Source organism: Sipha flava, unplaced genomic scaffold, assembly GCF_003268045.1.
Source record: "Sipha flava isolate LNK unplaced genomic scaffold, YSA_version1 35a_pilon_pilon, whole genome shotgun sequence".
Taxonomy (NCBI): Eukaryota; Metazoa; Arthropoda; class Insecta; order Hemiptera; family Aphididae; genus Sipha; species Sipha flava.
The window spans coordinates 2,806,218-2,821,855 of NW_020273058.1; the positions used below are offsets into that span (position 1 = coordinate 2,806,218).

The 15,638-nt window shown below is 34.2% G+C and overlaps 1 protein-coding gene across 1 annotated transcript in view; it reads left to right on the forward strand.

The window, feature by feature from the left end:
- LOC112687734 overlaps window positions 1-15,638 on the forward strand; it is a gene marked incomplete at its 5' end in the record, with an annotated part of 113,775 nt that overhangs the window by 79,718 nt on the left and 18,419 nt on the right. Inside the window, 2 exon segments of the mRNA XM_025560624.1 lie at window positions 245-380; window positions 9,972-10,105. Coding sequence (XP_025416409.1) covers window positions 245-380; window positions 9,972-10,105 — 270 coding nt within the window.

Genomic DNA, 15,638 nt, shown 5'->3' on the forward strand with positions numbered 1-15,638 from the left:
ACATTGCTTTTTTAATATTGCATTTCCTTGAATAAAATAAATGACCGCTCAAGTAATTTAAAATGTTCGTAACAACAGTAACTTAGTGTTTAAAACAAGTACTTGATGATATCTTCACGCAGTTATATATATATATGTAAAATAGCTTTTTTTTTTTTTTAAATAAAACTACAACGAAAAACTTTACAATTTGTTACCTGTGAATTAAGTTTGATTCGTTTTGTGTTTATGTGTGTTTAATCAGATTGGCCAATCGGGACCGAACCAAGTGGTGCTCAGAGACGTCCAGAAACATTTGTCTGGAAAATACCGATGCGAGGTATCAGCGGACGCGCCATCATTTCACACCAAAATCGTATCCTCCTGGATGCACGTCGTATGTAAGTATATCGACATTTTACGTTTCGTTCCGATAAAACGCTGCTCGAACAAAGCGATATTCCCCAAACCGGGTTTTAGGTACGCCGTATGAACGTAGGATTACGTAATAGATCCGGTGCACAAGCCGAATGTTTGTGTGCGCTCGCGGTCGGGGAAGGATAAATAAATAAATAAATATAACGAACACTAATTGGACGGTAAGACGTTTTATGTAAATAATACACTTATTCTCAGTTAGACGAACGTACATCGCGTTTATACACATATTATGTACGCAATGCTACGGACGACTCTAAGTGTGATTTATTTATTTTGAAGTCTTGGCTTCGAAATCCGCCAACGTTTTCGACGGAACTCAATTGAATTCGGATACGTCGGAAACAATTAAATTAATAAATTTACCTGTCATTCGATGATGGTTTTGAAAGACGTCAAATGACTGTAGCTGAATTACGGTTACGAGTTATCAATTTATTAATACCCATACGGTGAAGTGTTTTTCAGTATTAAATTCCGAACTAACGTTGATCCCGCACCGGGAAACAATAAAATAAAATATTTAGTTGTTGTAACCAGAAAAAAAGCCGGAAGATGCGATCTATACCTAGTGATGTAGCACTACTCCTCGCGAGTTCTGTTTCACTGACGATTATACTACCAGCCGCGCACAATGTAAGTACGACACGGTTCGTAAGCGTTGTAATGCACGAACTGTAATAGAACGACCAAAAGTACAACAAAGCCCCTGTGACGTATATTTGGGGGAGCATTGTTGGGTCCGAAGCCTACTTTCACCTCGGAATTTTGGGAAATCTCAAATGGTAAAATATCTTAATCTAGAATAATACGAAACGCATACGGTTATCAAACTTAACGGGAGAGCCGTGGAATCAATATTATTGCACTCATTTACTTTTAGATCACTTTGTCAGACGAAGAAAAATATTTGCATATTTAAACAATTAAAAGTCAAGCAACCATTTTATCCCGTGTCATATTTGATTTAATTAATTAACAGCTGCTGCGATGAATTCATTTTTATTTTTAAAAGCTCGGACGAAAAAAGCTGGGAAACACAGGGTTAGGAATATAATTTTAATTAAATTAATTAATCTATTGTTTAATGTATTTTTTCCTTAATTCTAAGTAAAGCGTGAAATTTATTGGTTTTATCATTATAATTATGAATTTAAAAGATAGGGAATTGTGTTTGCTCTGGGGAGATTATTTTTTTAATTTTAAAATAGCTTTCAAAATATTAATTCTTATACTTAGTTTACAGTTATTATGGTTTTTTTTTTTTTTTTGTAATGTGATGTGTAACCAATTAACACCTGTCTTCTGAAAAAAATAAATCCTGGATACGCTACTACAACGATGGATTATGGGGGAAAGCCTTACAGAAAAAAAAAAAAATGTATGTCTGGCTGATTTTATACTTTCACCACGACGGTGTTTTAATTTTTCGACTTAACGCACCTCACGCGCAAAGCTGCTGCAGCTGCTAATAGATACGTTGTATTTTACCGATGAGGATATCGAAAAACGCCCCGTCGCGATAACTGCTGTAATAATAATAATAATAATAGGCCCTCGGACGCGACTAATTACATATTACATATTACGTATAGTGCCTTTTTTTCCTGACCGTTCGTTGTAAAAACAGTGCTCGTGGTGGGAGTCTGATGTGGTCAGTATATGTTCGGGGGCGGAATAAAGGTTCACTCACCGCTTCGAAAATCGATATGGGAGAAAAAAAAAAGAGAGAATCCTCCTCTCTCCCGATCGTATACATAATCCGACCGCTCGCAATTAAATTGCCTTCCCACGACGTGATATTTACCGAGTACAATGTACATCACGTGCGATCATCTGGTTAATCAGGATCTGCGGTGGCTACGATAACCGCAGTGTATAGTGTACATATCTTCGGACGCTTACGTATCGTGTCGGTGAAAATACGTTGGTAATATCCGATCATAAAAAAACTCTTCGTTCCTATCTTTCTCCTCATCTCCGACGTCAAAACGACGTGTTAACCACGTAATTTTTAGCGCGATAATGGTCCCGCCACGTTGCTTAACGTCTTACCTTTAAATTATAATAACCATGTACTATAAATGCGGGCTGCAGTATCGCGAGGACATTTTATCCTTATCGGGATGGATCTTATGTTAATCGTAGCATTTTTCTGATTCTGATTGAAGTCAGAATTTTATTTTATTTTATCTCAATTCACCATCGGATAAAATTTAGAAAATCCGTACAATATTTTATATAGTTCCAGTTTTATTACCAGGCATAGCATCGACATAATTCCTATGCAAATTCCCCGCTTGATCGGAACATTTTTTGTCGAATAAAAAAAGTGTATAATAGGCTATGAAAATGAACTTTCAATATTTTTACATAGATGTACATCGTATAATATGTTAAAATTGTACTAACTAACATGGTGAAAACTAATTTTTTTAAACCTTTTTACGAAGTAGATCCTGTTTATTTTATTTATTTAAACGTTTTCTCGTGAGTATTTCAATTTAGAACGGAATGTATAGCGTATTTCCGAAATTCGACCGCACGCACGCGTACCAATCCGTCAACCGGGTCCAGACCCCAAAAATTTAACGATTAAGATGATAAAAGAAGTAATTAAGCCGACCGACCGGAAGTGGAAATCAGAAGGAAGGTAGGGGAAGGAGGAGACCGAAAATAATATATAATTTTGTTTATTCTTCCGAAACCCGGCGAGAGAGTGAGTGAGTGAGTGAGAGAGAGAGAGAGAGAGAGTCGTTAGTGACAGCTGCGTTTTTTTCCCTTTTTCCCCTATCTCGGCGTGTCTCGAATACCGTGTGGTCGTCATCGTGTAAATTTTAATCCCGGGTCGACGGCAGAACGCACGCACACAAAACTACAACTCGGTCAAGTGCGCGTGTGCGTTCACTTTTGGTGACATAGAAAGATCCAAAACAAATAAAACCTAACCGCGTCGGGCGACGGTGGCATGGCGGGCGGATCAGCTCGAACGGCGAAAAACCCAAAGAAAAGTTATACAATTATTATTATTATTATTTTTATTATATATTATGTATGCGCTTGGTTATGTTCTTAAAGGGCGCCTTCTCCAACCTCCCGACCCCATCCCTCGGATTCCGTCTTTTATATACTACCCGGCAACTTCGTCAGCTCATGACCGACCGACGAAAAGAGCAGAAGAAAGAAAAAAAAAATATAAATTCCCACTGTGTTTTATTTTTGCGGAACTATGCAAATGGAATAGGAGAAAGCACCATGTTCACAGATGCCTGTTTGCTCGCTGTTATAACTCCCCCCACACCCTAACACCCATTCACCCGTACACATACATTTATACATACGAGTTACGAGCGACAGTGTTTTCGTTATTAATATTTAATATTATTGGATACAACGCGGGCAAACGTCACATGTGTCGTACGATTTAATGCAAAAAAAAAAAAAAAAAAATAATATCCTGTACGACAAATGTAAATTATATTCGATAAAAATACGATTTCAACTTTTGTGTACATAAGTGTACGTATCGTTCTAAATACACAAATACATTTATATATTATTAAATAGCATATGCGTTACCGTATTATTAACGTTAAATAATATAGTCTTTCCGAGCACTTTGATAATATAATAATAATATGCTTTCCTACATTACAATGCGAACGCATATTCGTCGCACCGTTAAGTGTGATTTCTTTAAAATCCACTAAGTTTTTTTTTGGTAAATGAATATGAATTAACTTCATTTTTTCACCGTAGAATTTTCGATCGTTTTATTTTCTCCTATACGCTCACATGTGGTGCAATTTTGTAGACGTTCGAATATTTTATTACTTTATATTGCCATAAAAATAATATCATTAATTGAAAAATGTTTTAAAATAATTATATTATGTAGTACTATTTACATTTAAAATGGCAATAAACGCTGTTTTTAACATAAAATATCAAAATATGCTTTATCATTTACTTAAAATGAGTAAATCGAAAATATGTTTCATTGACCTTGTAATATGTTGTCATATTTATGACGATGATTGGATATCGAAAAAAAATAAACTTAGGTTGATAAAATCGATAAAATAATGTTTATAGGTACCCGTATTTTATTAATGAAACAGCACAATATACCATGTATTACGGTATACTTTTGCGAAAAACCAAATTCAATTTGTATGAGCTTTCGGCTGAAGTAATTTATTCCTTTGTATGAACGCGGGTCTCTGTAAATATATTTCGTGCGTATTATTATTTATCGTTTTTACCAATAATTTGAAATGTTTCTGCTTTTTTTTTCAAATACAATATACTGTTATGTATTTATGTTTTACCTTCTCCGGTTTAAATAATAAATTACACATACTAATGCATTCAGTCTCGGTCACAAACATAACCGTTTGACTACGAAAATATGTAAATTTTTTATTGTTTTTTTTCTCGACGCCTCATTGATTAGCTAGATGATCTTTCTATTTTATATTTATTATCATTTTTTTATTATTATACTAATATTTCAATATATACAAATTATGAACTATTATTTCCACAAAAAAAAATTATTCAAATATTTTATATGTAAAATTATATTTGTATTTCGTACGTCGAATAAACTTTTTATGTACATGTGGCTTTTCAATTTTCTCACGCGTATGACGTGCGAACCATCGTTTGGGGTTGATTTTTTATAAGTCTGGGCATTGACGAGTTTAAAAGTTGAGTCATTCTTCGACTGAGTTATTTAGTGAGTTATAATATTTGTTTACGAGTAACTAACAATTAAACGAGTTCAATTTTCTTCCACGATAAGCAGCGACTAATCAGTTAATTTATTCGACAGTTTCGTTACGCGTATCGACACTTAAACATTTACACCGAGCTTATTGTATTGGTCTAGATCAACATAACGTAGTGACGAGTTGAATAAACGGATTCATTTTTTCAGCCTCGGTTTTTTTTTTTTTAAGTGATTCTTATTTGTTTGACGCGGAAACCGTGTGACCGGAGAGACCGTAACTCGTCGCAAAACGTAAAAGTCCGAAATACTTGACCTCCGAAACTCGTATTACGAGTGCCGGGTGCCTACGTGTTGTATGCGCATCGGTAAGCAGTTCGGTAGCCGTACCGAAACCGTGGGCAGGATCACACGTCGTGTAGGCAACGCGCGACCGGTCCGTCGAACACGATCGCGGATCAATCGCGCGAACATCGATTTTTACGCGTTACGTAAAACCGTTACCGTTTACCGGTAGTGTACGAAACTTGCAATTTTCACGCGGCTCATCGAACACCACTCGGTCTCGCGAACCTTCAGGAGAACGGTTCCCGGTCGTTCATCGATCTCCGGTACGCAAAGGGGATTGGCGAGAATATCGTGTTTCGATTAAAACACGCTCTCGCACGTACATCTTGCAACGTACACCGTGTAATAGCAATAATAATAATATTATGATTTCATCGTATTACGAACCGAAAACCCGGTTCAGCCGTGACGGCACGTGAACCGTGATTCGCGTGTACACCGTTGACCCGCGTCGCGATGCACAATGCGAATATCCGACCGCTGAGGTGGTACACGACGAGCGCAACAACAATGCGGTCCCCGTACGCGTGGTGCGAAACGTACGTTGTACGTGCACACATATTCGGATGTATACCGACAAATGTACGGTGTACGTACGTCGTGCGAGAGGGTTGAACACTAGGCCCGACGTGATGGCGGACGCAACACGTCAAACAAGGAACGGCGGATAACAATAATAAAAGTTATATTATTATTATTATTATTATTGTTGTTGTTTCGCGGCTAGACGTTACTCTGCCAGCACTCGCCGTCGGACCATCGTCATTGTTACGGCTATGCCATACACGCACGTGTACGTGTGCGTACGATTTACATAATAATTTAATTTACGATCTTTATTGTTGTCGACGTGTTTCGAACGCGGAATACGGTACGTTCGTACCGAACGCCGAAAACGTACACGCGTTTAAAACCGAAAACGTGCTACGAACACGAAATATTATTATTAGACTACCGCCTGCTTTTGTAGTGCTCCGGCCGGTCGAATTCACCGCGCACGAGCTATTGGTGTTATTGTTCGATATCAATAACGGTTCCAAATTAACCCTACAACGGATGATTTTTTTTTTTTTTTTTTATTATTAAAGCACAGTGCACGGATGTCGGTTGTAAAAGCTATCGGTTTTTGTCGAGTTAAACTCTCAGCCACTGACCGAGTTCATCGGGTATCGATCGTAGTACAACTGTGAACGTTTTACAACGAACCGTTTACGGTAAATAATATTTTTGACCGGTTTTCAAAACAATTAAATGCGTTATTTCCTTCGCCGTTTAATGCGAAAACGATACCGTGCGTCCTACACAATCCAAAAACTGTAAAACGTTCACGACTTAAAATTGATTTTCTAAATGTTCACGAAAGAAACTTTTATATACGCTTCGGACCCGTCCGTGTATTACATTCAATTTTCAATTTTTTTTCTTACTATTAATTTTACTTAGTTCAAACATTTTAAAAATAAATATATCTAATTATTTTTTCCCGTGTTCTCAAGTCTACGTACATAAATTACATTATTATATTATAACAATAAGAGCAATATTTTATATCAGAGAACATTTTTAATTTAAAATACATAACGAATACTAAATATTAAAACAAGTTCTATTTAACGAAAATCATTCATTACTTTAGTACATTCATAAGCAAAATATTTTGCCTTTCGAATAATTTCTTACTCAACACTTATTGAGAATAATTATTGTTCTAAAATTTGATCGTAATATTTGATATGTATGCTTATAAGATTGTGATTTTATTAAATATATAAATACAATTTTTTAATTAATTCATAATTTACTGTTTTAATTGTATTACACGTATAAAGATGCTGAGAGAGCACTTTTAATTTCACAATAATCGAATAGTTGACGTTGCAAAAACGTTATTTACCTACACATAAATGTACCTAAATTGCCTATACAGATCGCCGTACAATGTGTACAGAGTATGTATATTAATATGTTTTTATTTTATTTTCGGTCAATTGTGTTCTCGTATCATAGTACCTTTTCCTGTACAATAAAATGAAAAACATGCATTTGAAGTTAATCAAAGAGCAATAATTGCTATAATTATCATAATAATGAGCAGCTTGTAACGGAGCACATGATCAGACGAAAACGGCCTTTCTCATGGCCACCAAAAACAACATTGTGATGATGTAAAATGGCATGAAGGCAACCAATACAGTGGAGGAATAGTGTCGTTTTACATCTTCGACTGGATAGATAAAAATTCGACCAATGAGAATGGAGCGTCGATGTCTGATTGGGTATATATGTTAAGGTATATGACCGCAGTAGGCGAATGTTGACAGTCACCGGTGTATGTTCACATTCACCAAAAATCGTTGTGAATGTTGACGAAATGGTCTTAACGCGTTCATACACCAATGATTGTTGAAATTTTACAATCAGTGTTTGGTAAATTTCACACTTGAAGCACGATGTATGTAAAAGGTATTTTTGTATTATTTTGTAGGATCGATAACATTTTTGATTGTTGTAATAAATAAAAGTATACATAAAAAATTACTATAAAAACTATATATTAAAAAAATAATTTGTCAAACCATAATTATTTATGAATTTAATGTATATTTGATTATCAAATATATAATCAAATATATATATCAAATAAACATATTATGTTGTCAGACATGTCAAAATTCACTAAATAACTATTGCGCATGCCAACAAACACCGGTAAACGTCCGCATTGTGAGATATTTGAAATAATTGATAACATTCACAAAGATGATCGGTAAATGTCAACATATACCGGTGACTGACTATATTCACTGCCATGCGGCCATACGCCTTAACATATATACCGGACACTTTTCGGAGCATCGACACTCCATTCTTCCATTCACAACGATCCAAATCTAAAAGATAAGAAGAACAGAAGCAGCCGATGGCAACTATGACGACGTAGACGATTGCAGAGATCATGACGAAAACGGTGGCAGAGATAAAGGCGACGACGGCTGCGGCGAATACGACGAAGGCAATTGCGGCGTTCGCGGCGATCTCGAATACGGTGACCCTGATGACTGCACGGTGGCTGCGGCAATCACGGCCGTGAAAAACAACGACGAATAAGACAACCACGAATTCGGCGCCAGCGGCATTTACACGTGGGGCTCCGCGATTCGTGAACATTAAAAACGGCCTTTTTCAGAGCCGATATCCGCACAAACGTTTTCGGCGTGCTTACACAAGTGTCCGCTGATAAAGTGATCGCGGACGATCGCTCGCTTGCTTAAGTCTGCTGTCGACCGTGTATCCAATTCTCTATCGCACCTGCTCAGGTCCGATACCGCCGACCGCGGCCACTTATTCGAGCCAGCCCCGTGCCCCGGAATAATCTTATTATATTAACTGTATTATTTTTATTTAATGTTAAATAAATAACTTGATATTTATTTCGTGAACATTTTATATAAAGATCCGGGTGCCGGTAGCCCCGGCACACCGTTTCAAGCTGTAAAATACTGGTTTCCAGTTCAACATCATGTTATATTATCACATATGTCCATAAACATTTAAAAGCAACTGTTAACAATTATATAAGATAAAATCGTTGTTGAGGAGATAAATTTAATATAGAGGCAAATCGAATATAAGCCGTATTACAAGAAATGTTTGTGCTCACATCAAAATCACACAAAATTGTGATGTATATATACTAATACAGTATATTAAAATTTGTCGTTTCTCGGAATGTTGAAAAATTTCCATACCCGGGTATCGCAAAAAAACTGTGTAAATACTTATAAAAACAATATATTTAAATAAACATGAAAATCTTTGTGGAAAAAATGTTACCGAACTAAGTATTTAAATTGCTTACACAGTAGCATGCATGATTTCAAATCCACAACATGGATATTTATCGAAATATTATTATAATAAACATAATACATAACTAAATTTTCACAGTTTTTACAATATATTTATTAAACAGTTGCGATTATGATCACATACAAACGAAATAATATTAGTTTATCTATAACTTTACCCTAAAGCTAGTGTTACAAGTATTTCATATAATTTACTATGTGATCATTAAGTATACAAACATATTATTAAAAATATAAATATCTATGATTTAATTCAAGTACATTTTACGATAAGCTCAATAGTTTATTGATTATATTCAAAAAACAACAAACCAACCATATGCAATTTTGCAATCCCCTGGTGGCCCGTGAATATGGTTGATAATCATGATCAAATTTATCTCAAATGTTATCATTATAATAATAAGCAAAATTAGGGGGTGAGAAATCGTATTAATAATACTTTTATTTTTCACCTATAACTAAGGACTAACCATATTCTATAAATGTTCTAGTCACGCGCAACGCTATTAGAGGATACTCAAACCTGTTAGCGTACCCGTACGACCCGACAACCTGTGCTGAAGTCAACGTGTACTTATATTTAACGTGTGTTTGTATTACAGATCCGCCCGTCGGACAACCTGTGCTTTCGCTGGAAAAACGGCATTACACCATCGGAGACACGTTGAAAGGCAACTGCACGTCACCGCCGTCCAGCCCACCGTCCAATGTCACGTGGTATCTGAACGATAAATGGGTGAGTTCATACATTCGATAATGTTGATACAGTAGATTCTTAATATGGCGAACGTTTTGTTATCTCGAACTGCTTTAAATTTCCCTTGAAACTACTATTACACTTAAATAGTGTTTTGCTCTCGATAACTCGATATAAAGTTAATCGTTTTTCTTTATCTCGTGTTCATAAATAATATTTTTATCACGGTTAAAACAGGAACTGCGCAGTACATTAGTGCAGTACGTTGCATACATTTTGCAGTACAGCGATTGTGATTTAGCGCGTTGGTAGTCACGTTAGTAGTCTATCATAGTTCGTTTGTATTAAAATAGAAAATAAGCATAAATTAAGTGTTCTTTCAATATCGGACAAAGTTCGTTGAATACAGTTAGTTTAAAAAAGGTGACCGTAAAAAAGGTTAAATCGTCTATGAATTCAATGTTCTACCAAATACATTATCGTCAATTATTAAACAGAAAGAGAAAATAATGAAGTTCAATTGTGGAAATATAAAAAAAATGAGAATGACTCTTTATTTGGATATTGATAAATGTTTGCTAAAATGGTTTGCTCTGTGTCGAGATAAAAATATATCATTAAACTAGAGAATCTAGAAAATTTTAATAAAACTCGATATCCCGAAGTTTTCGATATTTCGAACTTTTTTCTGTTCCCTTTGAGATTCGATATAACGAGAATCTACTGTAATAGTAATAATAACATTATTAATTATAACCTTAACATCGAACAACAATGAATTTCGCGCGCTCGGCATAATATAGTACTTAAAAGTGCGCGTGCCGAGCTACTTGACGAAATGAGGCGATACATGGTGATACTATGTACAATGCGTAACAATAAGATCTGGATGAGTGAATGGTGATAAAATGCGTGATGCCACGAGTGGATATTGTAGGTCAACGCGAAATAACAATAAGGTTACTTTGAAATTTTTTTTTTTTCGCATAGAACGTATAAACGTATACATTTAATTAACTTTGTGTACACTATATTACTACATTAGGGTTACTAAATAACGAAAGTACGCATGGAGAGGGGAGGGAGAATATTGTACGTAAATACATAATTTTGTGTGTCTATTGTCTGCTGTTCGGAAGTTTTTCCGTGATTAACATCGTACAGTTAGATGGTGCTAAAAAGGTATCAAGCTCTTTTTAATAATTACTTTTTACATTGTTATAAAGATATATAAAAATAGAACAGGAGATAAAAGAAAAAAACTTACTGCAAGGCTAAAAAACGATGAACTCTGTGGATCATCATTTATCATTGACATCTGAAGTAGATTGTCGACGATGCGGTTTTCATCATCTACTGACATGTTTAATACGCCTAGAAATAATATTACATTAATATTATTCGTCGACCCGAAATAACAAATTATGTAGGCGATGAAACATATTTTTGTTTCGCAAACGAAATTACCGACATTTATACAGCTGTTATAATACTGTTTAAATATGATACGTTTTCAAACATTATAATATTATACACCTCCGAGAAATCGTCATTTTGCAAACCGAATTTCAGCTGTTGTAGTCAATTGTTATCTTAGAGGAATTACATTTGACCCGTGTTCAAACTAAACTTTTGAAAATTGGAATACAATAAATACATCATAATGGATTCAATATTCCCTCGGTATTAAGGGATTACGAATGAGAGTTAAAGCGATTCGAATGGGATCTGTACGGTATAAAGACCAATGAGTACCAACGGCAACGAGATTAATAAGAAACGGACGACTGTGGCTGTGACGTAATTTGATCGGTGTGATCGTCAAACGGTGTATTAACTAATTAACTACATAATGTTAGATGTAATAATTTCAACGGCTCGTGTCGATCGCGAGTCATGTTTTCATTTTTACGGGACGATAACTTGCCTGAAACAGTCGAGTAAATCACGTAGTAACAAATAGACGAAACAACCGGGAATAATAAATTGCCACTACGTAGTTTAAAATATACATTTTAATGCTTCGCAGTAAACCAACGCACTATGCATTAGCGAATAACATCTGAATAGGCCCTTGAACCACCATCCAACGCATTTATTGAAATACTCGAGTGCGTTCTGCCCCGGCGAAACCATATGTGTGCACACAAATTTACTATTTTATGTGTTAGACGTATAATTGAAATTATGTACAAGTATCAAATGCAACACACACACGTGCGCACACGCCTTCGTCCTCAACTAACACATGCTCGCGCACGCACGCAAGCACCCACTCACACGTGGATCCTTTTCTTTCACTGTTCTCTGTTTACCAACATGGTTTTTAAAAAGCAATAGTAACGGACAACTTACACATAGTGGGTTGGCAGAGTAATATAAATGCGACCTGTGTCGGCGTTTCAAAGGGACGCGCATGTGAATTAATAATTCTACAGGTAATAGATTTAATTTTAAAAGCAGTGGTATCGTGGACTGTATACAATACGAGTATGTATAAAATGAAAGAGAAACGTGCAGGAAGAATGTCACTTTCGAGCAATCGAAATGATTTTAGTTGTTCAATATATAATAACGGTGTAAAAACGTTATTTCATATATTTCTCAATTAAAAACGATTAACAATTATTATCGAATTAATCATGCCGTTAGGAATTATGTTTATGGTCCGAATCCTAAGATATCGTAAGTTTTTTCAGTAAAAAATTGCCGTAATTTGTCTGGTGATGAAACCTTATGGTACTACTTAAAAGCGACTACGCTACATATTATATTTTAAAAGTGGTATATTCTTGGATATCTGAACGTATTTATTATTTTCATTGTAGTTTTGACTAGAACTAAATTAATTTTTCAATTTTACCCAGACAAGAAGCTAGTTATTGTTCTTTTATGTTATATGAGCTATTTTTTTAATATTGATATAGATATACAATACGGTTTTTTCACGTTTGAACTATTTTAATCTTGCTAAAACCAAACAAGGGTTATAATAATAAAAGCTATTTCCTTGTTTGTAAAACATAATATTGTTGTTCTATTACGTTTGTATATCATATCGTTACAAATAAACAATTACAAATGTTGTTTTAATACGTAACATAATATCATAAATATGCTTAAAAAGCCATAACTACCACTCGTTTGTTTTGTAAAAAAAGTTATAACCTCTTCCATAATTTTAGTAACGAACGGTATTATGCATATTATTATGAAATAATATTAAATAAAAATAACTTAATTCAATACGTTTCGATCGACAGGGTTAATGATCAATATCACAACATTTTATGTATATGACATAATTGATATACGACAATTATCAGTAAAAAATTTAATTAATTTTATGTTCCATAGACCAAAAAAGTGATCAAATATAATTTATAATCACGAAATTAAAATTATGTTTGTTTGCGCTTTCCATATATAGACCGTATCTAATGTATTTATAGAACGCTAGAACATAATATAGTTACATTAGTATTGAGTAAAAACTTTATACTTAGGCATTAAAATATTTAGTTTGAGGTTTATTTTGTACTTGTAAATATTTTATAAGAAGACTCCTCCCTTATAATCTAAATAAATAAATTATTATAACTCTTTCTTAAAACTAAAGCCAATTATATTTAATGATCCCCGACGAATGAGGTATGAATATGCATAAGAATGTTTTGAATCGTATTTCTATATGTGTTTATCAAAATACATGGAACATTTTAATAAAAGTATCTCTTTAAAGATTTTTTTTTTGTGATCAAATATCCGGCTGATTTTAAGGGGTTTGATGTGTTGATTTTTCCGCGTCTCTGATCGTCATACTTACCGTTGAAATCTAAACGTTTTCGATTTCCAACGTATTGATTTAGTGATGCGATGATGATTTTAAAAACAGATTTGAAATCATCGCTATGTTTAGCCGAAAACGAGTTTCCTACGTTTTATCATTTTTCCTTCCTCTAAAAAAAAAAAAAAAAAAATTAATTTATTGTTTATTATAAAATAAAATTTAAAATATTTTCGATTGATTTTAACGGAATAAATGTATTCAAAATGATACAAGTGGATAAACCATTGGTGGGTAGACTTAATGAAAAATGCAAATCACTTTTAAAAATCTGTGTCACATTATCTCTAGATCGTTATTGGTGCGTCGGAAATAAATAAAAACATCTATATTCCTAAATAATATGTTGCGCGTGCGATTGACAGAGACTGAATACTACCGTTTATATCCTTGATTATATATGCATACGGAGAAGTATTCTGTTTTGTATGAATTTATCAAAATCATTTTTGTGTAATAGAAATTACGTTTTATTTAAGCTTTATCGTCGCATTGCTTATAAAAATAAAAGGAACTTTGCAGCCCTTACACAATTATCAATATACTATTTTCAGCCGTTTTACAAAAACGAATAATAATCATTGTTAACGCTGAGCTACTGCTTTATTTTTTACAAATTCTATACACTGTACCCCAATACGGTATTTATCTAGCTGCACAATAAAATCGATAAAATGTTATAATTATTAATTTTAAATTCTCATATTAGTTTTCGTATACAATGAGATATTTAATCATATATACATATTATACTTAAATCGGCATAGGAAACAATAATGTCCTGCTGACTTTGAAGAAACAGCTGATTTATCTAACAACTATTCCAGCCTAGTACCCGTATACCTATTATAATACATTTTCGTGTTCGTTTATATAGTTGGCCAATTTCATTTCAGCTGCTATACACACTTTTGTAGACTTTTGCCATCGTAATTTATCAGTGGCCCAAAGTTCTTAATGGTTCGAATTCAATTGGTAGCCATGGTTAATCTGGTTCATACTTTGTTCCGTATAATACACACACACATACACACACACTGCTATAAGTAGTTTCTGCAGTTTGAACGCAGCCGTCGCCGTTACTCACCAGAAGCACGTCGTGTACACAATATATCACTTATTCAATTTATTTTGCGTAAAACTTACTGCGTACTGCACGCAGCTAACCAGTTGGAAAACTAGCCAATCCGATCGCTTTCAAACTAGCAACAGTCGATCGTCGGTCGGTAAAATTCGACGGACGTGTAACTAAAGTCGTATTTAACTATGTAAGGGCACATAGAGCTTGTGGACCATTTTCGAATCAAAAATATGATTATCATTTTACATTTAATACTTATTTCCAAATTATAATAAATATTTTGAATTCGAAACGATATTTTTATACCTATATCTTTGTTCAAAACCGTATCAACGATATTATTTTATCGTGGAAATATAATAATAAGAAACCTTGTAATCGTCTGTCACTGACAATAACTTACTGTAATTTGTTGTTAATCAAATGAATCACTGAAGAAGTAATTGTCGTACTTATAGTATTTCAATTTTGAGATGAATAAAATTCATCATTATTTTTAAATTATACTGTACCAACTGACTAACCCGGCTTCGCGCGGAATCATCTTGGCCAGGACATGGTTATTAATCGATTATTACTTAACACTATTTAATGCCTTGTGTAGTTGTTGATTATCAAAAAAATATAAATAAATTTCAAATGAA